Source organism: Panthera leo, chromosome C1 (assembly GCF_018350215.1).
Source record: "Panthera leo isolate Ple1 chromosome C1, P.leo_Ple1_pat1.1, whole genome shotgun sequence".
Taxonomy (NCBI): Eukaryota; Metazoa; Chordata; class Mammalia; order Carnivora; family Felidae; genus Panthera; species Panthera leo.
In genome coordinates this window covers 64,874,205-64,899,001 of record NC_056686.1, presented here as the reverse complement: position 1 = coordinate 64,899,001, position 24,797 = coordinate 64,874,205, and the positions used below count along the sequence as shown (strand labels likewise).

Sequence of the window (24,797 nt, the reverse complement as noted above, 5' to 3'; positions counted from 1 at the left end):
GTTAGGAAAGTAGATGCGGAATAGATGTAGAGAAAGAAAAGTTAGAGAAAGCATGGTATTTGATACACTTCCATGATAAGATAATAAAGAAGTGTAGTAGAAGTAAGAATTATAAAAAAGAAAGGGAAATAATGGAAAAGGGAATTCGTCTGAAAGGAAGAGAATGGAAGGTAAAGGAGATGTTTCAGTTGTTTGCTGATGCTGTTGATTTTAATGAATTTTCAGGTCTTAATATTTAATATGGTAGAGTTGAGTTTTTTCAGTATGGGCGCCTGGGTGGCTCAATCAGTTAAGCGTCTGAATTTGGCCCAGGTCATGATCTTGCAGTTCCCTGAGTTTGAGTTCCGATTTGGGCTCTGTGCTGATAGCTCAGAACTTGGAGCCTGTTTCAGATTCTGTGTGTGTGTGTGTGTGTGTGTGTGTGTGTGTGTGTGTGTGTCTGTCTGTCTGTCTCTCTCTGCCCCTCCCCTGCTTGCTCACACACTCTGTCTCTTAAAATAAGTAAACATTAAAAAAATTTAAAAATTTTTTGCAACATGAATGAGGAAATGAAGGAAAATCTAAAATATGTTGTTGGTGTTATTTGGCCTTTGAATTGTTAAGCCATTGCTGTTTTTCTGATTTTTTTGTACATCTCTGCTTTTTTACAGGGCCCAGTAAATCCTTTAGGGCCACCTGTACCCCATGGGCCCCATGGTGTCCCAGGCCCCCATGGGCCTCCTGGGCCTCCAGGGCCTGGAACTCCAATGGGACCATACAACCCTGCACCTTACAATCCAGGACCACCTGGCCCTGCTCCTCAGTAAGTACTGAGTTTGATTCTGGAGTTTTCCCCAAACATTCTAGCTTTTGGTAAATTGTGTTTTTATATTGATTTCTATCTTTTCAGTGGACCTCCAGCTCCTTATGCCCCCCAGGGGTGGGGAAATGCATATCCACACTGGCAGCAGCAGGCCCCTCCTGATCCAGGTAAAAGACATTTATCATTCATGTGTAATCTGTAGTTTTGTTTGCCTCTCCTGTTATATATACTCTTAAATTTTCTAGTGTCATTTCTACATTGTGTGCATTTTTCGCACTTGTTTCACTCTTTCAACAGGAGTCTTAGTTTCTGATTTTACCACAGTGTATGAGACTGAGTGAATATGATGTTTTCATGTAACTTTTTTCTACCTACGTTGACTTTCTCTCCTTTCAAAGTGATAAGAACAGAGTGCTAAAAGCCAGAAGCTATAGGAAGAAGTACAGTGTCTTAGTTTTAGATTCCAGTGCCATCAAATGTATGATGTGTTAATTGTGACATTGTCCATGAAAGAAGAGTGTACATTTATTTGTATAATTATGTGAGCATCTAATGGAGCATTTAATACTTAAATTTGAGAACTTGGTAGTTCTCAAATAAGATATGTAAGCTGTTTTAATCTTTTAATATTCCTTACGTAATTTCATACATTAGTAAAAATCAGGCCTCTGTTTAATGTCTGCATGTTAGAAATTAAAAATACGTTTAGTTAAATGTTTTCTCTGTTCCGATCTGGATTTTATATATATTACATCGTATTCTGTTATTGCATCTTCCACCCTCTAGTTTTCTTTCCATGATGGTCAAAGGGGCATTCATTGAAACCAATTAACATTTATTGATGATCCTTCTTTCTCACCTACTACCTATCTTTTAGGCCTCTTTCACTGGAGTAGTTTCAAGGAAGGTACTGAATTATGGATTCCTTTCCACACTAGTGTATTTATTTCTTGAAAGAACCTAAATAATTGATTTAAATGAAATTGTTTTAGTGAATTTTATTAAAACATTGTTATTTAAATGTGGCCCTATATTTGTAACAAACTTTAATTTCCTAGGAAGTGTGCTCTTTGAAATATGGTTACACATGACAGTAACCAAATAACCACAACTTTCATTCAAGAAACAACTTGAGTGTGCTAAGATGTGGGTACGCAAAGATTAGTTTACATTCTACAGCAGAAAAGTACACTCCCAAGTGTTAGCAATGCTATTATAGGTGGACTTACAGAAGGGTCAAATATAAGTTAGTGTATAATAGCTTAAACATCTTTATTAGGTATTTTTTTCTTCATTTTTATCTTAGTGCACACGAATAGGGAAGGGGCGGAGGGAGAGAAAGAATCCCAAGCAAGCTTCTTACCCTGCACAGAGCCCATAGCAGGGCCTGATGCCATGACTTTGGGATCATGACCTGAGCCAAAGTCAAGCATCGGATACTCAACCGACTGAGCCTAGTTGTCCCTAGATGTCTTTAAAGAAAGAAAAGATTTTTCCTTCCCTCTTATAAGTTAATTGGGATGGTGTGATTAAGCAGAGAAATCCGATAATTTAAGAGATTCAAGAGTTAGAGCAAGTTAAGGGGTGAATTTCTATTGGGGAACTTGGATCTGCAATATTGCACCATATGAGCCCTGTTCGGATCAGTAACGTGATTGAGAGAAATGATGGGAATAAGTAGTCTCTGTATCACAGTCTCATTTTTCCCTCTGGGAGTAGTAGTGAAGTCACCGCTGTAAGAATTGGTTGATGAATATGGTTTGCGACACTGTCTTTGGAAAAGAAGTAACCCATTAGCTAAGATGGCAGCTAGGGTTAGATATTGTTTATATTAGACTTCGCATTATGTAATAACCACATAATTGATTTAGATGAAACTTATAGTCAGTTTAACATTTTTTCTTACCTATAAAATGATAAATGAAACAATATCATGTTGAGTGAATAATTCTCCATATGTATTATATCTAACTGTAAGTCTGGTTTTGTTAATACAGTCTACACATTCAAGAGTACAAGTATTGCCTTTCAAAGTCTGTTTTATCTCAGTTTCTCTAGCCAGAGATGGTGTCAAGTGAAATATTTGTATTAGTACACAGGTAATCCTACTTAGAAAAGCAATACATTTTTTACTTGGAAGATGTGGAGGGTAGATAATGCCTTACAATTGTATTACCTTAAAAATTGTATCACTCTAGAAATCCCTGCTCCTTTTTCCTCAAACTTCACTAAACTTTATTAAGCAGCTGAGACTCGCTGCCCACATGGGATAAAGGATAAACAGATTTCATATAGATACAGGCTCTGCCTAAGGAAATTACATTCTTCTTGGTGATATAAACTAATAAAGATATACTGTAGTGTCACATGATGTATTCTTGGTATAAAGGACAGAATCAAGAAGAGGATTTCTTTTTCTAAGAGGTCTCAAACTGTGATTGCATGAGTTGGTTTTTATGGAGGATGAATGAGGAGTGCAAGTCCAGAGAAAACATAACAAGGTCTGAGGCCAGATATGAGCATTGCAACTTCTGAAAAGTACAAGCAATTTACTGTGACCAGAACTTGAGTGTTAGAAAAATACTGACAAAAGAGGGGAAGATGAGGCTGGAATGGAAAGGATAAGCCAGAGGGTCAGATCATGAAAGATATTGGGTGATAATGTTGCACTTAAAAGCTTTTGACAGCCCTGAGGTCTCTGGAATGAAAAATTTCAAGTAGGGCAGTGACATCAAGTGTATGATTTAGGATAATTACTGTGAAATATGATGAGGTGAAATATGACTGTTTAAGATTCTTAAAGAATGCAGGACTTTAAGACAGGACAAAACTCAGTTTTAAAATAATTGTTTCTTGTACAGATAGTTTCTAGAAGTCCTTTCCTTTAGTCATCTACCACGTAGAACTGCTGTGCTTGAGGCAAAACTAGGTTAAAAAAAAAGGTACAGAATGTTCTAAGGCAAATTGGATTTGAAAGCAAAAGATCTTTATTCCTATTACGATTCTGCCACTCAACTAGTTTTCTAAGAATTAGGTCACTTAATTTCTGTACCTCACTTTACTGAAATTAAAGGAAATAATGACAATTAAAATAAGAATTTAAAACTTCCCATTTACTGTTTTTGATCTCCAGTTAATTTTGGGGTCTCTTTCTTTGCCAAAGAGGGTGTGAGAGAGAGTGTGTGTGTGAGAGAGCGAGAGATTATGGACTTTAGATGCAAACCTTGAATTTGTGTTTATTCTAGCTAAGGCAGGAACAGATCCAAATTCAGCAGCTTGGGCTGCCTACTATGCTCACTATTATCAACAGCAAGCACAGCCACCACCTGCAGCTCCTGCCGGTGCACCAACTACAACCCAAACCAATGGACAAGGTAACTATGGTAACTAAAACATTTATTTTGTATGTAGAAATAGAAACTTATGTTTGGAATTCTGTATGAAGTACATCAGTGTATAACACCTAAAAATTTTCCATATTTCATTATAGCTTCAGTGAGCAGATTTCCCTTATTAAAAATAAGTTTGAAATAGTTTAAAATAATTGCATCTTACATAAAAGTTTAAGTTGTAAGATAACATTATAGAACACCCAGATAACCTACCTGTCAATATTTTATCTCCCATCTCCCACTTGTCCCATTATTCTGTCATATGTGTCCATATCCATTACCAGTAATCTTTCAGAACCATTTAAGACCAAGCTGTGCACATGATGTCCCAGTACCCTTAAATACCCTTTTGTATTAACTCCAATAATACATGACCATCATACAGTCCTCTAAAACATTAAGTCAGCATTGATACATCATTACTGTCCTGATGCAGAGCCCTTACTCCGATTTCACCATTTATCCTATCAGTTTCTCTATTCTGATCTAGGATCCCATCTGGTAAAAAAAAAAAAAAAAAAAAAAAAAAAGCACAGACCTTTTGTCTTATGCGATGACTATCAAATTAGCATAGGTCACCTGAGCCTTTTCTCAAAAAGATGAGGTCATGATCGTGAAGTCCTACTTGGTATGTGGCAGTACCTCAGAAATATTGCTATGTTCCTCTTAGTGCATTACATCAAGGGTCATATAATGTTGACCTGCTTCATCCCTGGTGATGGAACCATAGTCGCTTGGTCATGTTGGTGTCTGCCAGGTTTCTATACCATAAAATTACCATTTTTCTCTTTGAAATTAACAAATACTTTTTGGGGAATTATACTGAGTTCATAAGACTATTCTGTTCCTTCCTGAACTTCTGCCCATTGGCCTTAGCCTTCTTTGATAACATGTGCCTGATTCAGCTACAGCCATGATGGTAGTTTCTGTTTGCATCATTCTGCGTGTATTAGTTGGTATTATAAGGAAGAAGTTTTCTTCTATTTCTTTATATCAGTATGGACTCCTGTGTTATTCAACATGTATTTTAAACTATCTTTACTATTTTGATTATCAGATTGCCCTAACTTTGGTCATTCAGGAGTACCTTTGAGATGGTTCCTGTATCCTTTTGACATGTCTGTCATTCTTTTTTAACTTTTTTTAAATGTGTGTGTTTATTTTTGAGAGGGGTGGGGAGGGAGAAGATCTGAAGCAGTCTCTGCCAACAGCAGCAAGCCCGATGTGGGGCTTGAACTCATGAACCGTGAGATCATGACCTGAGTCAAAGTCAGATGCTTAACCAACTGAGGCACCCTGACATGTTTGTCATTTTTTAAGCATGTCTTTACTTTCCTGCCCAAAAGATGCTTATTTTGTGCTTTCTGGGCTCAAGCCCTAAAATCAGCTATTTTTCTAAGTAGCCCTGATTTCCTTTTAGCAGATGATGGTATTTGAGAAATCAAAAACTCCGTGTGTTCATTTCTACCATGGTGATATGGAACCTAGGAAATTTATATACATGTATGCCTATGAGTTCATATATGAAACATTAGTATCTATGTATATATTTCTCAAACCATTATACTGCCTGCAGAATTCTATTGTAACACATCAGAGTTCTTTCTGGCTTTTTCCCTTTCATTGCCTATAAATAGTGAATAACTTGGTATCCTCAGTGTATATCCTTACTTGACCAATGAATTTACTTACATGCTCAGTGTAACTCCTCTTCCCTGTGTATAAACAAACTTTCTCTGTTGAGGGCCTCTGTACCTCCTGTGTCCTGTGTTTTTGGCACCAGCAAGGATCCCACTACCACATAGCACCCTCCCTCCTGCCCCTCACTCCCTATGGCAGGCCACTCCTACTTTCTCCATTCAAGGAATAGAAGTAAAGGGCCAAGATTGTCTTTTGAAACTGTTAATCCTTTTTTTTTTTTTTTTTTTTTTTTTAATAATGTTTTTCTTAAGGAGATCAGCAGAATCCAGCTCCAGCTGGACAGGTTGATTATACTAAGGCCTGGGAAGAGTATTACAAGAAAATGGGTATGTTCTACATTTCTTTTTTATACATTTAGTTAAATTGAATTTGAAACATTTAATAAATCTCACTAGAAGGATGAAGATTGTTATAAGACCATGTTTGCCTTATGTTTTTGTTACTTGCACTTTATTTTTAACTTTTAATATCTTGAAGGGAATATCGAATGTGTTCTTTTTTTTTTTTTTTTTTTTTTTTTTTTTTAATGTTTATATTTAAGAGAGAGAGTGTGGAAGCGAGGGAGGGGTAGAGAGAGAGAGAGACAGAATCTGAAGCAGGCTCCAGGCTCTGAACTGTCAGCACACAGCCTGACACTGAGCTCAAACTCACGAGCCGTGAGATCGTGACCTGAGCTGACGTCAGACGCTTAACCGACTGAGCCACCCAGGCACCCCTGAATACATTCTAAAATCACTGATTCTAAAAATACATAATTCTTAAAATTGTGGTTACATAACAAGGAAATCCTTTTGTTTCCAAATGCATTTGTCAGCCACAATAATTAAAACCAAAAGTTCCACTGTTGGCACATATGACCCTGAATATTACTTGTACTTTTGTCAAAGACAGTTACATGTATCAGTAGCCTGAATGGCATAGGTTAAATTCTAGAGAGCCAAGCAAAAATTGGTTGTGTGGTATTTTCTGCTGCACAGTAACTAGATAAGTAACCTACAAGGACATAGGATGTTAGTTACTTAAATAACATTTGCATATAGGAGAAAGGAAAAGTTGTACTCTAGAAAGGTCATTTCCATTCAGTAACTGTAGAACACATACTACATACCAAACAGTGATAGATGCTGAGAATGTGATTGTGAGGGTAAACAGGTAGGAGCCCCTGACCTTCTGGTTATTATATTCTCATGGAGGATACAATTGTTAATCAAGTGTTTTGCTAAATATATTACTACAAATTGTTACAAATGAAAACTGTACTTCTACTAACAGTTGAAATGTACAGCCACTAAGTGGTAGAACCACAATTTGAACTCCCAAGAGGGCCTAAACTCCAAGCCCATCTCCCAGATTTGTTTTTTTCTGGGACTATTTGGAACCTGATATTCATTTGACCCTTAACATAGGTTTGAATTTTATGGGTTTACTTATAAGTGGGTTTTTTTTTTTTTTTTACAGTATTATATAAATGAACTTTATGATTTTCTTCTTGTTTCTCTAGCTTACTTTATTGTAAAATACAGTATATAATACTCAAAATGTGTGTTAGTCCACTGTTTATGTTATCTGTAAGGCTTCTGGTTAAAGACTATTAGTAGTTAAGCTTGTCCAAAGTCAAAAGTTGTATGTGGGTTTTCAACTCCACAGAGGTCTGTGCCCATTAACCCCTGAATTGTTCAAGGGTCAGCTGAACAGATAGTAGTTTTTGTTTTTAGAAGGTTATGGTGTCATTTGAAATTGACCCATGTATACTACAGCCACTTGTCACAAATGAAAGCCAAACAGATAAACTTGTCCATTCTTCCCAGGTATAGAATGAATGTATAGATGGTAGAATTTTATCATAGTATACAGTCTGTTTGAGATTTTCAACATAAACTTCAATGTTTCTTTGCCTGTGAGTGTTTTGTCGTCTTCACAGAAAGAAAATTTTCCAGAATGGTGATTATATTAAATTTTCTTTTGTGTAGGATACGTTTACTTCATGATAAGGATGTTTTATGCAGCTAATTTTCTATTTAAAGAAAGAAAAATTGTTTTTCCTGTTAGTATGACTTGCCATGCTACATTCCTGAGGCTAAAACAGATTATGTTTTTGTGACCCATCTTATCTCAGGCAGGTCTACAACAGCTAAAATTCTGCAAAAAAATACTTTTAAAAAACTTTAATCTCAAAGCAGTATACTCTAATTAGGGTGATCACATAATTTATTATCCTGACTGGGATATACTTTTGAGAATAACTGAGAATGCTATTAATAATCATCCCATGATAGTGGTCAGGACATATGGTCACTTTAACTTGTATGAAATAGTGTCACCATTGTAAAAATTTGAGCATGTTGCAATTAAAAGTCGCTGGGTCTGACTTATATTTTCACCATGGTTAATGTGCCAGAGATGTTCCCTATGTTAATATTAAAAATAAGTAAAAACAGGCCTGTTTGTGGACTTAGATAATTATTGGGGAATTGGTGAAACTTGTGTTTTATTATATTTTATCATTCATTTGCAGCACGTTGATAAATTTATGGTTTGGCTTTTCTACCTTTTATTTGCCCAGAGTGAGCAAGTGTGTTGAATGTAATCTGTGAGGTCTTAATACCATTCAGATTTTTTTTTCTCAGTTATGTGTTTTTCTGTAGCACTATAGTGATCAGCTGTTAATTTTTTTGAGCAAAAGATAAGTTGAATGATTATTTCACATATAAATCTTAAGGGAAATAATAATAAATTGCCAGGTCTCTAATCCTGGCTAGCAAGTCAATTTATTTTGTCCTATAGAAGTTCTTTTTGCAAATGAGTTGTTGCTTAACTACCTTAATTTCTTCTGGGTGCATTACTTGCCAGATATTGAAGCATAAGACTAATATAATTCAGTTTTCAAGATTTTGTTTAAGTAATCTCTATGCCCATTGTGGGGCTTGAACTCACAACCCTGAGATCAAGAGTCATGTGCTCTACCAAGGCAGTTTTCAAGATTTGTAAATAAAAGGGAAGAAAGTAATAAGATATTAGGGAGATAAAAATTTTTATCTCCAAATCCAACTATCTTATTTGGAGAGGCCAAGTGGCAGAGCTAGGATTTTCTAGGACTCTGGACATCCCAGTTCCCAATCTAGTAACCTCTTTACCAAACTGGGCAGGCTGTCCCAGCTTCTGAAGCCAAATCTCAGCTTTGCCTGTTAAGGACAGAAAATATCCACTAACGTTATAAATGTGTCATTGTTTATAAGTAAGTAAATCTCTTAAAACAGGAGGGGGTTTTTTTGTTTTTTGTTTTTAATGTTTGTTTTTGAGTGAGAGAAAGAGCGAGACACAGAATCCGAAGCAGCTCTGAGCTGATAGCAGAGCCTGACACGGGGCTGGAACCCATGAGCTGTGAGATTGTGACCTGAGCCGGTCGGACACGTAACTGACTTAGCCACCCAGGAGCCTCAAGTTAAGTTTTTTAGTTAGTTTTGTTTTCTGAAACAGTTCTGAATTTCGTAGGATTAATATCAAGAGAATTTAGGAGAGAAATTCGCAAAGATGAGATTATAGAGGGTTAACAAAGGAAATTTTAAGTCTTACAAGGAATGGCAGTAAAGCTCGAAGAGTGGGTATTTTTGGAGCTAGAATGAGGAAACTTTTGTAATAAGTAAACAGATCAAACTGGATTTCAAAGTAGACAGGCAGTTCCCATTTGGAAGAGGGCAGGTGAAGGCATTTTTTGGAAAAGGTTGACTTAGAGAAAGGCTCTTACAATATTAAGTACTGATGTGGTGGACTCTGAGCCTTTGGCATATGGTACCTTAAGGGGAAAGGGTGTGTAGTGAGGAAAATGGTTGTGGGAAAGAGGCAGGTATATAGAGCGATAACTTGTAGTGACATCTATTCAAGCAGGTTTGGCCATTGGGCTGTTATGTGTGAACTCTAGGGCAAGTCTTACCTCTTGAATGAAATGAAAGTCAAACCTTACAAATGATGAATCTACATGTAAATGTTAAGTGATGTTCTAAAATATAAACTAAACAGGCATCACAATAGTTCTTGAACTAAGAAGGATAAAGGGAGCAAGCTAAAGTACATTTCGAAAGGGGGCAGAGAGGCACAAGAGGCTAGGGGAGAGCCAAGTAAGTCCTGAGCAGATAGGAAGAGTTATTTTCCAGCAGGGCAAAACTTGCCCCTCATGTTGGAGGAGTGAGATGACTTTTTCTTTGGACACCTTCAAGATTGGAATGTGAGGTGTTTACGACTTACCAAGTGCTTGATTTTCTTACAGTCTGACATGTTTACCCTTCACTTTCCACAGAAATATTTGAAATGGGAGAGTAGGTAACATTTGAATTGGATCAATTTTCTTAATGTGTCTCTGTTTCTACCATCTTATATTGTAATTTTGCCTCTAAAATGAGTATCTCTTAACAATGATGTTCAGTTCCTTTTTGTAAACCTGAAGTAGAAATTGTTGCTGTCTTAACCAAGTTTGGCCTCAAGTCAGCAGGTTTTCAAGTGTACAACTTGTAAGAGACATTGTGTGGTTTTATTACTTTTGATACCCTGGGATATTTGGCAGTTGTCTAAATACTGAAACCTATTTCAGATTTGTTTAAATTGTGTCTCCTCATTGGATCAGTATGTTAAACTCACTTCCTCTTTGAAAAGAATTCTGGAAAACAAAACTAAGAATTTTGTTTATATTACATGGGATTTCTCTGTTGCCTATAGAAGGGGGGTTTTTTCTTGGATTTTTAAAGTTACTCATAAAAGTTAAAATTCTATTCACTGAGTTGCTTTTAATTCTTCAATTTTGTGATTGATGGTGATAGCCTATTTTCAGCAACTATACAGAGTTCAGCTATACAAAGTTGGCAACATCCAACAAACATAAAAAACAACTTTCCCTGTGTCTGTTCTCTAGAGTATTTTTTATCTAGCCATAATAATTTCACCAGGCAAGGTAATAAGCTATATAAAATTCTGCTCAAAAAAGGGAGCTCAATAGGAAAACACATGTTCTTCCTCCCCAACTTTTTATTTTATAAATTTTTATACCTTGATAAAATCAGAAAAATCATACAGTGAACACCCATATTTATATTTTCTATTCAAATTCTACATTTTTAAAAAGTTTATCATATGTAATTTGTGTGTGTGTATATATGTATTTTTTGTGCCTGAGCCTTTAAAAAGTAGGTTGCACACTGTTGTAAATAAATTATTTAGTAATATCAACATATAGACCATATTTTCTTTGGTTGTCAGAAAAATGTCTCTTGTGGCTGTGTGTATGTTGTCTTTATTTTAATCCAGAGCCCATTTAAGTTTTGTGCGTTGGATTTGGTTAATTCTGTTTAGTCTCTTAATTACCCTGCTTAAAAAATACCTGCTCATGAAAGCTGTTGAGTTTTGTGTTTCATTGATCTTGTTCCTTCGAGTGTCTTTGGTAATTGTTCTTTATGTTCTTTGTCATGTTACTTTTAATAAAATTGTATTGTGGTTTGAACATATATTAAAATTTTAAACATCTTATTATTAAAGAGTATTTTGATGGTTAGTCTTCGTACACATAATTTATAGGTCACAAATCAGGAAACAAAGATCTTGACTGTATCTTAAAATAATGAAGTCTTTAATAGATTTCACATGGGTTTTTTGTTTTTCAAAAATGTTCTTTTCCTCCATCAAAGATTTACATTTTATTTAAAACCTGTAGTGTAACATCCAAATGAATAAGACAAGAAAAAATAGTGGTCTCCCCCCTCCCCACACCCAGCATCACCATCAGGGAACCATAGATTGTTTACTTGAAATACTTGCCAAACTCAGTTTAGAACATTAATATTTATAAATTCTGTAATTGAATCCAGATTATGCCTAAATCATTGCCTTTCTTGTTAAAACTATGTGGATGGTTTTGATTTCGCTTTTTATTAATAGTAATGCTTTAGAACTAAAAGTTCGATTAATATAAGGCAAAAAGAAACAGCATTCTGATTTCTTTAATTACAGAGTAGTTTTCTGACACTAATGAATAAGATAAAACAGGAGCAATTCTGACCCTCTGTGCTTGTCTTTGTAACCTGTACTTACAGTGGATATAATTTTGTATTAAAATTTAGGGGGTTTTTTTTAGGTCAACAAGGGCAGACACAAGATTATTCAAAAGCTTGGGAGGAATATTACAAGAAGCAAGGTATTGTTTTTATTAGAAATGAGATTCTTTTGGGCTTTTAATTGTGGTTACAGCAACAAAGTTGTTCTGTTTTCTCAAAGGTCAAGCGGTTCCTGCTCCTACTGGTGCTCCACCAGGTGGTCAGCCAGATTATAGTGCAGCCTGGGCTGAGTACTATAGACAACAAGCAGCCTACTATGCCCAGACAAGTCCCCAGGGAATGCCACAGCATCCTCCAGCACCTCAGGTATACTAAACTTGCTAATGTGTTGATTTCTACTCCAATCATGTTTTCTGCATGTTTACTGTTTTGTCTGTTTGGGATTATGTTTGCCTTTTAAATTTTTATCTGGCATAGCATAACTAAATGAAGTACTGTGATGTATTGTTTGGGTTTTTTTGTTTGTTTTTTTTATAATGCTTTCTGGCATCTGAGTGCTGAGTATTTCTACAGTGCCTCTGATTTTAAAAATAAATTTTTTTCCCCCAGGGATTTGCAAATCATGCAAGAAGCCACCACCATTTATATTAACCAGTTTTTCTTTCTTAAAGGATTCACTCCTGAGTTAGCTCCATTTAAAGGATTTTCTTTAACTTTTTGTGTATTTCTTATGTATCTCTTCTGCACAGGGCCAATAATAAGAAGTGGACAATACAGTATTTGCTTCATTGTGTGGGGGAAAAAAACCTTTGTTAAATATATGGATGCAGACGACTTGATGAAGATCTTAATTTTGATTTTGGTTTAAAATAGTGTTTTTTTTTTTTTTTTTTTTGAAAATGTACAAAATATCTATCACTACTGATAGGAGGTTAATATTTCTGTGTAGAAATGAAAATTGGTTTGTTTTTAGTATTTAGTGTAGATGTACACATTCCAGCAAATGTATTTGCAACTATTATGTGGTCAATGCTTTGTGATATAAATGTACTTTTTCAATGTATACTTTCACTTTTAAAATGCCTGTTTTGTGCTTTACAATAAATGATATGAAACCTCCTGTGTCGGTAAGTTGGATATGTGGGTATTTAAAGGATTCATAATTTCTTAGCAATGATAAATTAAGATACATATACACAAAATATAAGCTTTCCCCATGAAATATTAATTGAGTTTTTAAACACTGGCATGTTTTTTCCCCCTTGCAGTATAGTAGTAGATTGGAGGATCTTTTCCATTTATTGTATTTGGCTGTTTCAGCACAAGTAATCCTGATATCTTCATTTTTTTTTCCTTCTGTTTGATTCAAAACTGCATGTGTGTACAGTGATCTTTTGGCATACTTCCATTGCATTAACAGTGAAATTTCCTTTTATACATGACCACTGTTTCAGATCTGTACTGCTGCTATAACAGTTAACCTTTCTGTTCTTAATTTGATAATTACTTCGATTTCCAAGACTGTTTCAGCATAACTAATTTTAAACAGTTTTCGGATAGTGAATATGAGTAGTTGAATAAGAAGTTTTTTCATGTAAAGAAACTTTCAATGTATACAGTATTAGTGTGTTTCTTTTTAAATTTAGGGTAGAAAAGTAAATAGTATGCAAAAAGTATAGCTACAGTGCATCTGCCATTGAAACATTATTGGGGTATGGAAATGTTCAAGCTTTTTTCTTTTTTTTTCTTTTTGCAGTATAGTTAAGCCTTGTTTTGTAAATGCACAAGTCCAATCATTGAATCAACTTAATTTTTTATGTACTTGAAATCACTTTATTACCCTATAACACTCATGCTGAAGTTCTGATATTTTGTTGAAATCCATTGTTTTACTCTTTGCATATTTGTTGGCTCTTTGCATATTAATATATTAGACTACATGCAAATACAGTCTGTCTTGCCATTGTCTGTTGAAGTGCAGGTTTGATCCAGCCAGTATAGAACTAGCTCTGTAGGGGTGAGGAGGACTGTGCTGTGTATCATCCTTGATTGTGTTCCTTCAAGGAGCATTGCACTGTAAGTACATCAGAATGACAAATTGATGAACTGCAACAGTATCTTTTTGTCAATGTTCCACATAATGTAAATGCCATACTTTGTGTGAATATTATGTTGGAATACAGTGCTGATATCTTGGAAAACCATAACTGCTTCTTAATTTAACATAGAATAATACATAGGTCTGTATTTTTTTTTTTAAGTGAGCTTAATGGGTAAGTATTTTTGATATGCTTTAGCTATAGCTAAAGAAAACTGATCATTAAAATTGAATAGTATTACTCATTGGTGCTCCTAAAATAATATTGCTTTTCAGTGTACAGTATGCATATCTTCTATATTAATATGAAAGACTTGAAATGTGTCAGACAGAAGTGGTTTTCAGTTTGCAAATATTAAGCAATGTAGCAGTTTTAACACCATTTCATAAATAAATATATATATATGTATATATATATATATATATATTCTTTTCATTGGTGGGGAGCACCAGTTCTGAATATACTATAAAGGAAGATGTACAAGGACATAAATGTTGAGATTACTTATAGGGTAGAAAATAGCAGTTCATTTCATTATAGATATTTGAAATGTTTTTGATTGTTTTATAGAACCTGGAGTGACTTCCCTTGCCCTTATTTAGATATGGATATATAGTTCTAGTTTGAAGTTTAATAGTTAAGGAGTTAGTTATGTGTTACCTTTAAGAGTAGGGTTATTGACATGAATAATTTCAGTATTTTGCATGATACTGTTTTATAGATGACCTTTTAGGAAAGTGGTGCATTTATTGATTAAACTGAAGAAATAGCTCAGTTGGATTCAATATCATAACTCACAAATTGGAGGCTGTTGATTTTGATTCATTTAAGGTTTAAAATCTTTATTAATTGCAAACAGTGCAATTATTTATACTTCACAGTGCCTTCCCAGACCTTCCACCTTAGGTTCTGCTGCAAAAAGCAACAGGTAAGCACAACCTAAGGACATATATAAATAAATATTTCAGTACATTAATGTTGTCCCTGTGAGGTTTTTGTGGTTGTGTATTCAAAAGCAATCTGCTACTGCTTCCCCAAAATGTATTTTGTTATTTATGCTACCATTTCAGTGGAAAGTCTGTAAGTTGTTCAAACAACTGTTTACATTTCTGGGTAATGTTTTTTATTTTAATTTTTTTATTAAAACAAGAAAAAAGAAATGATGAGTAGATTGCTGCTATAATTGAACTACATCCAAACTTTTTGTAATCTTTTCCCAACTACAGAAGAATTGTTAAGAAAGGGCAGTTAACATAGTTTTCGAGATTTAGGAAATCACTTGGTTAGAAACTTCAACAGCCTTCACAAGCTTTTTATGATTGACAGGTTGACAGGACATTTTCTTTCCTTGCCCTCCAAAGCTATATGGAGTTTATTTTTTTCTTATTCTTGAAGTATAACAATTCAGTAAGGACATTATGGGTCAGAATTTTATTACGAAGTTTTTTTTTTTTAAGACAATTCAGTTTTCGTAACATACACTGAAAAAGGAAAATATAAGGAATACTGGCAGTATGTTTTGATAAGGCATGTGCATCAGTGAAATGTTAACTGTATAGCAAATAACCTTTCATAATCTGTATAGCAACCAATATTTTTCTGATTTATAATACTTTAATAATTGACGTTGCATTTTACTTTTTTTGCCAGTTTAAAATGTTTGTGTTCTTATAGATGATTTTAACTGGTACATATTTTGAGTTAAGATGAATGTATTAAAGCAGCATCCTATCAGTTTTGTTTATTCAGTTTCTAAAATGTGCTGATCCTTTTAAAACTCCTGCTTATCTCTACAACAAAGAAAAATATTCAAAAATACTGCCTTCATTTTCACACACAGTGCTGAAGATGCTGCAAGCACCAAATCATAGCTCATAAAATCAGGTCCTGAGATAGTTACCCATAAAGAGGAATCCTTTGAGTGTATGCCATTGGTGAGCCGATGAGCATGGACCATAGAAGGGCTCAATGTAGAAGGTAAAATTGGCAAATCATAACTGAGAAATATGAAATGTATTCCCATACATTGGTATAGGGTGTAATGTACCTGCTTTTGATCACTTTTCATTTTAAAGTGCTATTTGCTTGATCTTAAATGTTCCATGAACTGTTAAATTTTGTAAGTTGTGTAGTTACTGCACCACATTTATGTGTGTGTGTGTATTGTTTTAATAGTCAATGATAGGTATGTTAAGACATAATATAAAGGAGATCTTTGAACCTTAAGGAGCCTTTCAACTTTTGGTTAGCTGTAGTTTGCATTTTTATAAAATAATAGATGAATGCTTATAGATATTGGGGCATTGTTTCTATCTCAAGAGTTTTTTTTAACTCATTACCATAAGCCTTCACTGATAACTGCATTTTTAAAATGGCGCTAATCTTAACCTTGAAATAAATGGAAAGCAGAAAAGGTGAGCCAGTTGACTTGAATGCAATGGATGTTAGGAGTGGTAGAAACAATGTTTAGATTGAAATTGAACTGATTTATTTTATTTAGCACTTACTTGACAATGTGTTTAAGATATTTTAGTGTGGTGATACTTAGAATTCTAATGGGTTTGATGTTTCTTTTAGAAATGAAAAGTATACTTTTATTTTTAATTAACAAAAATGGTTTTAATACTAAAACTAGTGATTTAATACTAGTTGTTTATAAACATTGTAAAATATTTCCTTAGCCAAATACCTTGGTAGTTAATTCAAAAGGGTGGGTTTGGGTAGGAGTAGCAGAGTAAACTTAAGCGGGAAATAGGAATATATGCAGAAGTGATTACGTTTGAGTGCTCTGCCAGGAGAACCAGTTCTACCTGTGAACATCTGTTGTCTAGAGTAAGGATGTAGAAATTATCAATGAGGATGTCTTTTTATTTTCTGAAAATTCTGCCTCATTTTAAAATGTATTTTAACAGTACCTAAAGATAATTTTGACTCTGAAAATAACCTTTATTTTTTGTTTAGTCACTTGAGTTATCTTGCCACAGTATAAACTTCTGAGGGATTTAAATTGGTGCTTTTAAAAAAGAAGCAAATAAATCCCAAGGTTTTATTTTCTTCAGTGATAGCCCTATAGAAACTCATAAATGTATTTGCGCATATATATATATATTTTTTCTTATGCATGCTCGATGCATTTTCGTCCTGAGAAAAGTGTTCTCTACAGAAACTACCCGTGTGTAAAAAGAAGATTGGCTTAAAATGGCTACTGTGATGGGAACAGTGTCTTAGGGAGATGCAGCTTGGACTTGAGGTAAATTGAATACTTTACAAACTGTGGTTTAGAGTTTGCTTTAATGACATTGTATGTAAAAGGGCACGATTGCTGTAATTTTGTATTGATTATGGTTTCCTCAATAAAAAAATAATAAATGTACATTGATGAATATTATAAGGGAGTGTTTTGTTTCTTTTGTAAAATATTGAAAAGACTTTATTTTAAATACACAAGTTATTTTATTATGGGTTTACATTGTAAAATAAAATTGTCTTCCAGAAAACTAAAATATAAAACAACTTGGTAATAGAACATGGTAATTAATTATTTACAAACTCATTTTAGACCAGATTTTAAAATTGAAGATTGTGCCTTTTTTTCCCCCCCTCTTAGACGTCAAAATCTTCAATTATGTTGAAAGTGTTTTCTCCTGCATGAACTACTGATACAAAGTTTTTTTACTAAAATATAATTTGTTCAGGCAAGGTCACAACGTAAATTTGCTTTAGAAGCTTGAATATAACACACCTTTGAATAGTACATGTTAATAGTCTCAACACTCAGAATTCTAGATAGGCAGTGGTTTCCATTAAATTTTCTCCTTAAAAGTCTTAACTTTTGTTGTTCTCCATGTTCCCCCTTTTCCCTCTGTGCTTCAGAAAGACTTTAAAACTACAACAAGAAAAATGACTATTAAGGAAAACTCAGTAGTTTCCAAATTATGAAGTCTCCATTAATTTTAGGTGTATAAATAGCTCATAAACATCATTTTTTCATGCAAAATAATGTTTTATTTGTGATCTTTAAAACGTAATTGCTATAAGCTTAGAATAATTGAGTAACTTTTCCACTCTACCCCATTAAATACACATTAACTTCACAATAGGGTGACGAATCTGGTGATGATTTGGATAGGAAGAAGGTATTCTTTAGATGAGCTTGTGTTTTGAAGACTGTTAGGAAAAGGAATAAAAAGTCAATATAGTGGCACTTCTGGTTTCCATTTTTGGCCCCGCCACAGAAAACATGGATGTAGTAAGAAATTCGGGGGGGGGGGGGGGGGGGGGGAGGGGGCAGAGAAAGTTCCAGGGAGAGGGAAGGGGAGCTAGTAGTCGTCAGCTAAAAAAGAGAAGAAGAAAAGTGATTTTTTAAAGGAAAAAAAAAAATTTAAATACAATAAAAGTTCTAGATTAAAAATGATTAATTCTTACTTTCAATTGTAAGAATACAGGTACTAGCTGCAGAGCCTTTGTTGTTGACCGCTTTACACATATATTCTCCTTCATCTTCTGGGAAAGTTTCTGGTAAATAAAGGCAGTAAGTTTCTCCTCTTTCAATATATTGATAGTCTTCTCCATCTTGCAGTATTTCTCCTTCAAACCACCATGTAATTTCTGGCTTGGGTTCTCCTGTTACTTTAACAGTAAATCTAACTGGCTCACTGTCTACAACTGATGTGTTTTTTAGAGGCCTCTTGAACCATGGAGCTCCTGATCTCGTTTGCTCCTCATCTTCAATAGTGGAACCATTCATGATGCTACCACCTTCTTCTTCCTCCTCCTCTTCTCTTTTCTGTATTAAAATAGGTCCATTCAAGTTGGCATTTATAGTAGCATTTTTAGGACAATGCTTTAGTAATAGAATTTTATGGATAAAAGGGTTTTTTCTTCCCAAAGAACATGTAAATATGCTTACTACAATTATGTCCTTTATAAAACATTCCACTGACTTGAAAGCTATTAAAAATTACTTTAGGGCACCTGGGTGGCTCAGCCGTTAAGCATCTGACTTTGACTCAGGTCATGATCTCACAGTTCTTGAGTTTAGTCCCACATTGATTGAGTTTGAACCCCACTCCTCCCTCACTTTCTCTTCTCTCCCCTTCCCCCCACCTTGCCAGGCCCCTCGTGGGATTCTCTTTCTCATCCCCTCGCTGACTTGCGTCCTCCCAAAATTTTTTTTCCTAATCCCCCATAAAATTTCAAGAGCATCTTTGAAAAATAAAGGACATGTAAGCCTGGTACCTTTTGTAGTGCTGCATCAATTTCCTTTTGTTCAAACTGCATGCGTAGTAACTTTTGTTCTTCAATTCTTCTTTGTTCCTCTTCTTCTCTTGCCTTAGCCATTTGTTCAAATCTAGCTTTCATATTCACTTTATGAGTAAATGGAGCCTCACTTTTTTTTGCAGGCTTGACATCAACATCTTCTTCCTTTATGAAAGTGGGCCAAGAATAGTAATTGCATATTTTCTAGAAACCAACAAGAACTAAAGCAGTACTTCTGAAGATGTCATTTATGGACACAAAATAATCATACCATGTTTGGTTTAATTGTGCTATACTGCAGCCATGTAGATTTTCACTATCCCCTAATTTGAGAAAAATGAAAGTTTCATTTATGAAACACTCTTGACAATTAGAATCCTTTTCTCCCAGTGTAAAGCTACAATGTCATTGGAGTCCCAGGGTATTTGCTTAATCAATTCTTTGTGCTAGCTGATAGTACTGAATAACAGAAAAGGGTAGGGATGTTATACATTGTTAACAACTTAAAATACTTCTTGTCACAAGATTGTCCATCATTCTTCACTCTGCTATATAATAGAAAGTGCAATTTCCATTACTTCCCACTTTGTGATTTTCTTCCCCACCCTTCTTAGCTAGTAATTGTCTTTGAGATGAATTCCATCCAACAAAATTTATTGATGGTCAAATGACAGACAAGAGTGTTCACAGAATAAATGGAAGACAACTACTGAAAGAGGCATTGGCTGGAATGTGGGGGAAATCGTTGAAGTATATGGTTAGTCCTCTATATAGGGTGAGAGTTGGAAGCTATGGAAATAATTAATTTAAGAGCAGAGTTTCAATTGTTAAATAGTGTGAGTGTATACAACAATTTGGTGATGATGGGGTCACTGGTGGCCTTTGAGGGCAGTTTTAGTATAGTGGGTTGTAGGTACAGTTAATTCAGGGTTTCTAAAGTACTTTAGCTGTAGTGGACTCTTGGTTTCTAAACTACCTAGACTTTTATGTCTGGAAATCTCACCATTTATATTTCACAGTACTATGAAGACATTGCCTCAGTGTACCACAATCCAACTAAAGTTAGGAAATTTTGAAACAAGCTTTGAAGTAATTGCCTATGTAAGAAAAAATCTTGGTGTGTGGATGTTTTACATCAGTTTGAGGTATTGTACTCCATTCCAATGAATGTAGAAGGAATTGGATAGTTTTTCTTGTTTTTTAGAATTAGATTTTTATTTAATGTTGGAAAATCCTAGAACATCAGACACAACCAAATAGCTAATGGGTAAATTCTAGTACTTCTGCCATTAATACCAGTGTTTCAGTTTGAAATGATAAACCTAATGCCTATTAATAAACACAATGCAGAACTACAGTTAATTGCTATTATGAATGATGTTGCTGTGGTTTTATTACAAAAAGGGCTAAAAGACATGTTAAACATTGGTTTGGTGCATTCTTAGGGTATTGATACCTACCACATGAATATTAAAGGAAACACAATTGGGTAGTGAACTTGAGATAAAGAACGAGAAATGGTTTTGGAGTATGCCTTACTTGGAAAACTAGAAAGTCAAACACTATAAGTGATTTAAATGGGTGGTATGGATTAAGGCTACAAGGAGCTGTGGAATCTTGGATTAGGGGAGATTATATGGATGAGGTTACCTTGAAAGATGTTTGGAATACAAACAAGCCATGTTGAACACAGACATTTTTATTTTTTAATTAAAAAAATTTTTATAATGTTTATTCATTTTTGAAAGCAAGAGAAAGAGTGGGGGCAGGGGAGGTGGACACAGAATCCAAAGCAGGGTCTAGGCTCTGAGCTGTCAGCACAGAGCCTGATGCAGGGCTTAAACCCACAAATAGATAGATCATGACCTGAACCAAAGGCAAACACTTCACTGAGCCACCCAGGCGCCCCTTTTTGAGAGAAAGCACAAGCAGGGGAGGGGCAGAGAGGGAGACACAAGTATTCAAAGCAGGCTCCAGGCTCTGAGCTGTCAGCGCAACCTGTCCCAGGGCTTGAACTCCCTAACTGCAAGATCATAACCTGAGTGAGCCAAAGTCAGATAGTCAACCGACTGAGCTACCCAGGCGCCCTGAACAGATTTTTAAAGGAGGAAACCAGATAATATTACCAGATAAGTGCAAAGGGAGTCCTATGCTGGAAGTTGATTGCACTCCATGGCAAAACTGCCAACAAGTTTTTAAAGGGTATCTCTGACCTTAATCTAGAGAGAAGATAGGAAGGATGTCAGCATCCTTCACAATCAGTGAGGATATCCTCAGGGATTCCAGGAAATCAGACATGTCTTAATCTGTCCTTTCATACAGAAGAGCCAGTAATAGCAATAAAACAGTTAAGTCCTCTATCTCATTTTTAATCTTCCCTAAATATTTTGTAGGACTAGGTATGACTGCTCTGAGGTTTCACTACCTTTAACAAGGTGAGCAAGTGCATGCTGACTGAACTTTAGCTTCCATGATACATTTCTGTAAAAACTGATCTTGTGGCCAACTATTAAATGTCGGTGTTCTCCAGTTTTACTATTCACTTCCAACTATTAACCCTTTAAATATAGCTTTACTCTGATATGTTTAAATACTATTTATGATAGTTGCAATCTATATAATTCCAGTCTCTTGCCTGAACTCAGTACCTATGTTTCAGACTGCTTTTATCTTATCCCAATATAGTTCAAACTTCATGTGTCCAAAACTATTCATCCTACCATCTCCAGACTGAATTCTCTGTAATATCATCTAGTTAGTTTCTCTGGTAATCTTAATGTTGGGCTGGGCTTCTCAGTAACCACCTGCCCATAAACAGCCTGTTACCCAGTTTGATTAAAAGTTGGGTCCATTTTTACCCCTGGATCCCAACTTAATGCCCTATTCCTTTCTTCTTCATTCTCTCTGATACCAGATTTCTTTAAAAACAGAAGCTTTTTATTATTCTGTCCTAAAATGATTACTAACATTGTTCCCAAATCATAGTCCCTGCAAAGTTAAAAAGACCCAGTACCAACTAGCCACTACTTTTACAACTTTATTCCATTACCCATTATTCTATGAACCATGCCTTTGAACAAATTTTCCATTCCCCAGACACATTTTCACAACCTTTATGTGAAGGCTGTAAACGGACTCCCATCTCCAATCTGGAATGTTTCCCCTCTTTAACTGCAAGTTCTAGTTAACCTTCACACTTTGCTTAAATGCCATTTTCTCAGCCCTGTGAAACTTCTAGGAATACTGAGTCCATCCTATTTGACCCTACAACATTAAATATACAACTCCTATTTTAGCACTTAAGTTATAATTATTTTCATACATCTCATTAGGCTGAACTTTTTGAGGGCATATTATATTCACTTACATGAACCCAAGACTGAACACCAGGCCCAGCATAGATGTTAGCAATAGCATTTGCTTCTAGCAGTGACAGTAAACCTTAAGGTTTAGTGTGCATCGCACAGAGTTCAAATGCAAATCAGCTTCACTGATGAATACCTGATGTTCCACAGCATCTCCATTTATCTAAAATAGCTTATGATTTGCTTCCAAACTCTATTCCCATATTACTTTTGTTCGTGTATACCCACTTCAGCTCATTCCTTTCCCTCTCCTCATCTCTACCACCATCCCCGAGTCTTCTCAAGTTTCATATCCTACACATTTATCTATTTTCTCTATTTGACTTCTCGTTCAAGTTCCTCATCAGGCCTCTGACCACCCTGTACAAAGAGTAGTATCCTACTTTGTTAATTTCCATAGCTCTTAACTTACTACTCAGTAATTGTTTTCCATCCTCCCTACCTGTTAGATTCTAAACACTATTGAGCAAGGACTGCAGGTTTATTCAGTGTACTCCCAGTATCCAGAACAGTTCCTGGAACATAATAGCCATTCAAATAATTTTTTAATGCATGAATCTAAAACTATCTTTAGCTTCACTATGATCTAGGTATAAAGATGCCTATTTGATAATATCTCCATGTTTTAAAGATTCCTTCAATGAACAATAAAGCAAAGTTCCTTAACATCTAAGACCTTCCATGACCATCTTGCCTGCGTTTGCATCTTCATCATTATCTTTGATGTTCCTATACTGTTTGCTTTAATAATAATGAATTGCTTACAGTGCAAAGAATTTGCACATAATTTTTTCATTCTTTTAATTCACAGTCTCCCCTGAAGGCCCTCCCAACTTCCCACACCTACCTTATTGAATATTTAATGGAAATTCATTGTTAGAAGAACATTAATGCTGTTAAGTATTATAAAATGGCAATTCTGGCAGAAAAAAAATTCCAGATCCTACGTAAAGCGGTACTCATAGTCATGGAACTAGATCTTAAGCTGGAAGGAACATTACAGGTTATTTAGTAATTGCCTGTTTTTTAACATATGGAGGTACTTCTAATTCATGTCATCTCAATTCTAATTTAGGCTCTGCCACTGAATTATTGGCATGACTTTGAGATCATTAGGCTTTATTTGTCTCATCTTTAAATACGAAAGTAAATATCTGGAATTTCTTTTAAGTTATATGTACACTGGTTCTACTAATTCAAACTAAAACTTCTGCCAGTAAATACATGTAAACCGTTATTTCCGGAGTGACCTATCTGATGTTCACAATAAGCGGCTTTAATTCTGATAACAGCCATTTTGAACAATGCTAGAGTGAGGAAATCTTTCAAAGTCTCTTGAGATCTTAATATGCTTTTGCTACTTAGTTCCCAGATAATATTGTATACATCTATGGTTAATTGTAAGTACCAAAACTTATTCAAAGTCCATGTTACATTTATACCATGACTGTTAAATACAAAATAGTATATACCTCATGAAAGTTTTCTGCTTCTCGCTCTTTAATTTCAAGGTCAATTGCTCTCCTTTTTGCTCGTTCTTCTTCTATCTTTTTCTGGATTTCTTTTTCAGACAGTTGTCCAATTTTTTCAAACTTGCTTTTTAAATTTTTAGCTTGAATAGAGCCACTTCTTTTCAATTTTATTAATTCTTCATATTCCCTACTCAGTTCAAAGGTTTCATGTTCTTCCTCTTCCTTCAAAAAAATTTTTATATATTAAATACCAGAGAATTAGTTTGTACAATAAAACATCCAAAAAGCGTTCATTTCTTTTCTTTTATTTGTTTGGGTTTTTTTTAGTGTTTATAATGTTGAGAGAGTATGTGTGCGAAGAGAGGGGCAGAAAGAGAGGGAGAGAGAGGATCCCAAGCAGATTCTGTGCTGTCAGTGCAGAGCCCAACACAGGGCTCAAACTCAGGAACATGAGATCATGACTGGAGCCAAAATTGAGTTGGATGCTCAACCAACTGAGGCACCTAGGCACTCCCAAAAAGTGTTAATTTCTTATTTGAAGCAAAAAATAAAGTTTAAATAATCTCCTCCATAAACACAATGCCTAAATTTACTGATTAAAAGTAATGCATATGGGCATCTGGGTGGCTCAGTCGGTTAAACTCATCAGACTCTTGATTTCAGCTCAGG

At 35.0% G+C, this 24,797-nt stretch overlaps 2 protein-coding genes across 30 annotated transcripts in view; one reads left to right on the top strand and one right to left on the bottom strand.

The window, feature by feature from the left end:
• The window catches only part of FUBP1 (far upstream element binding protein 1), a 74,287-nt gene that overhangs the window by 16,164 nt on the left and 33,326 nt on the right, over nt 1-24,797 (top strand). For 6 of the 25 annotated variants that reach the window (XR_006206178.1, XM_042952283.1, XM_042952280.1 and 3 more), the window contains 7 exons: nt 651-802; nt 890-969; nt 4,048-4,185; nt 6,147-6,221; nt 12,014-12,073; nt 12,154-12,299; nt 14,914-14,960. Coding sequence is in view for 20 of the 25 variants with exons in the window: in XM_042952283.1 (XP_042808217.1) it covers nt 651-802; nt 890-969; nt 4,048-4,185; nt 6,147-6,221; nt 12,014-12,073; nt 12,154-12,299; nt 14,914-14,960 (698 nt within the window). In the remaining 5 variants the exon portion in view is untranslated. The other 19 variants (XM_042952294.1, XM_042952293.1, XM_042952299.1 and 16 more) reach the window with 15 other exon arrangements.
• NEXN (nexilin F-actin binding protein) overlaps nt 18,342-24,797 on the bottom strand; it is a 50,944-nt gene continuing 44,488 nt past the window's right edge. For 3 of the 5 annotated variants that reach the window (XM_042952303.1, XM_042952305.1, XM_042952307.1), the window contains 4 exons: nt 24,129-24,350; nt 19,271-19,456; nt 18,458-18,818; nt 18,342-18,365 (listed from right to left, as the gene is read on the bottom strand). In XM_042952303.1, coding sequence (XP_042808237.1) covers nt 18,352-18,365; nt 18,458-18,818; nt 19,271-19,456; nt 24,129-24,350 — 783 coding nt within the window. In that variant the 3' untranslated portion in view covers nt 18,342-18,351. Of the gene's footprint in view, nt 18,366-18,446; nt 18,819-19,270; nt 19,457-24,128; nt 24,351-24,797 lie in introns of those variants that run through there. The other 2 variants (XM_042952304.1, XM_042952306.1) reach the window with 1 other exon arrangement.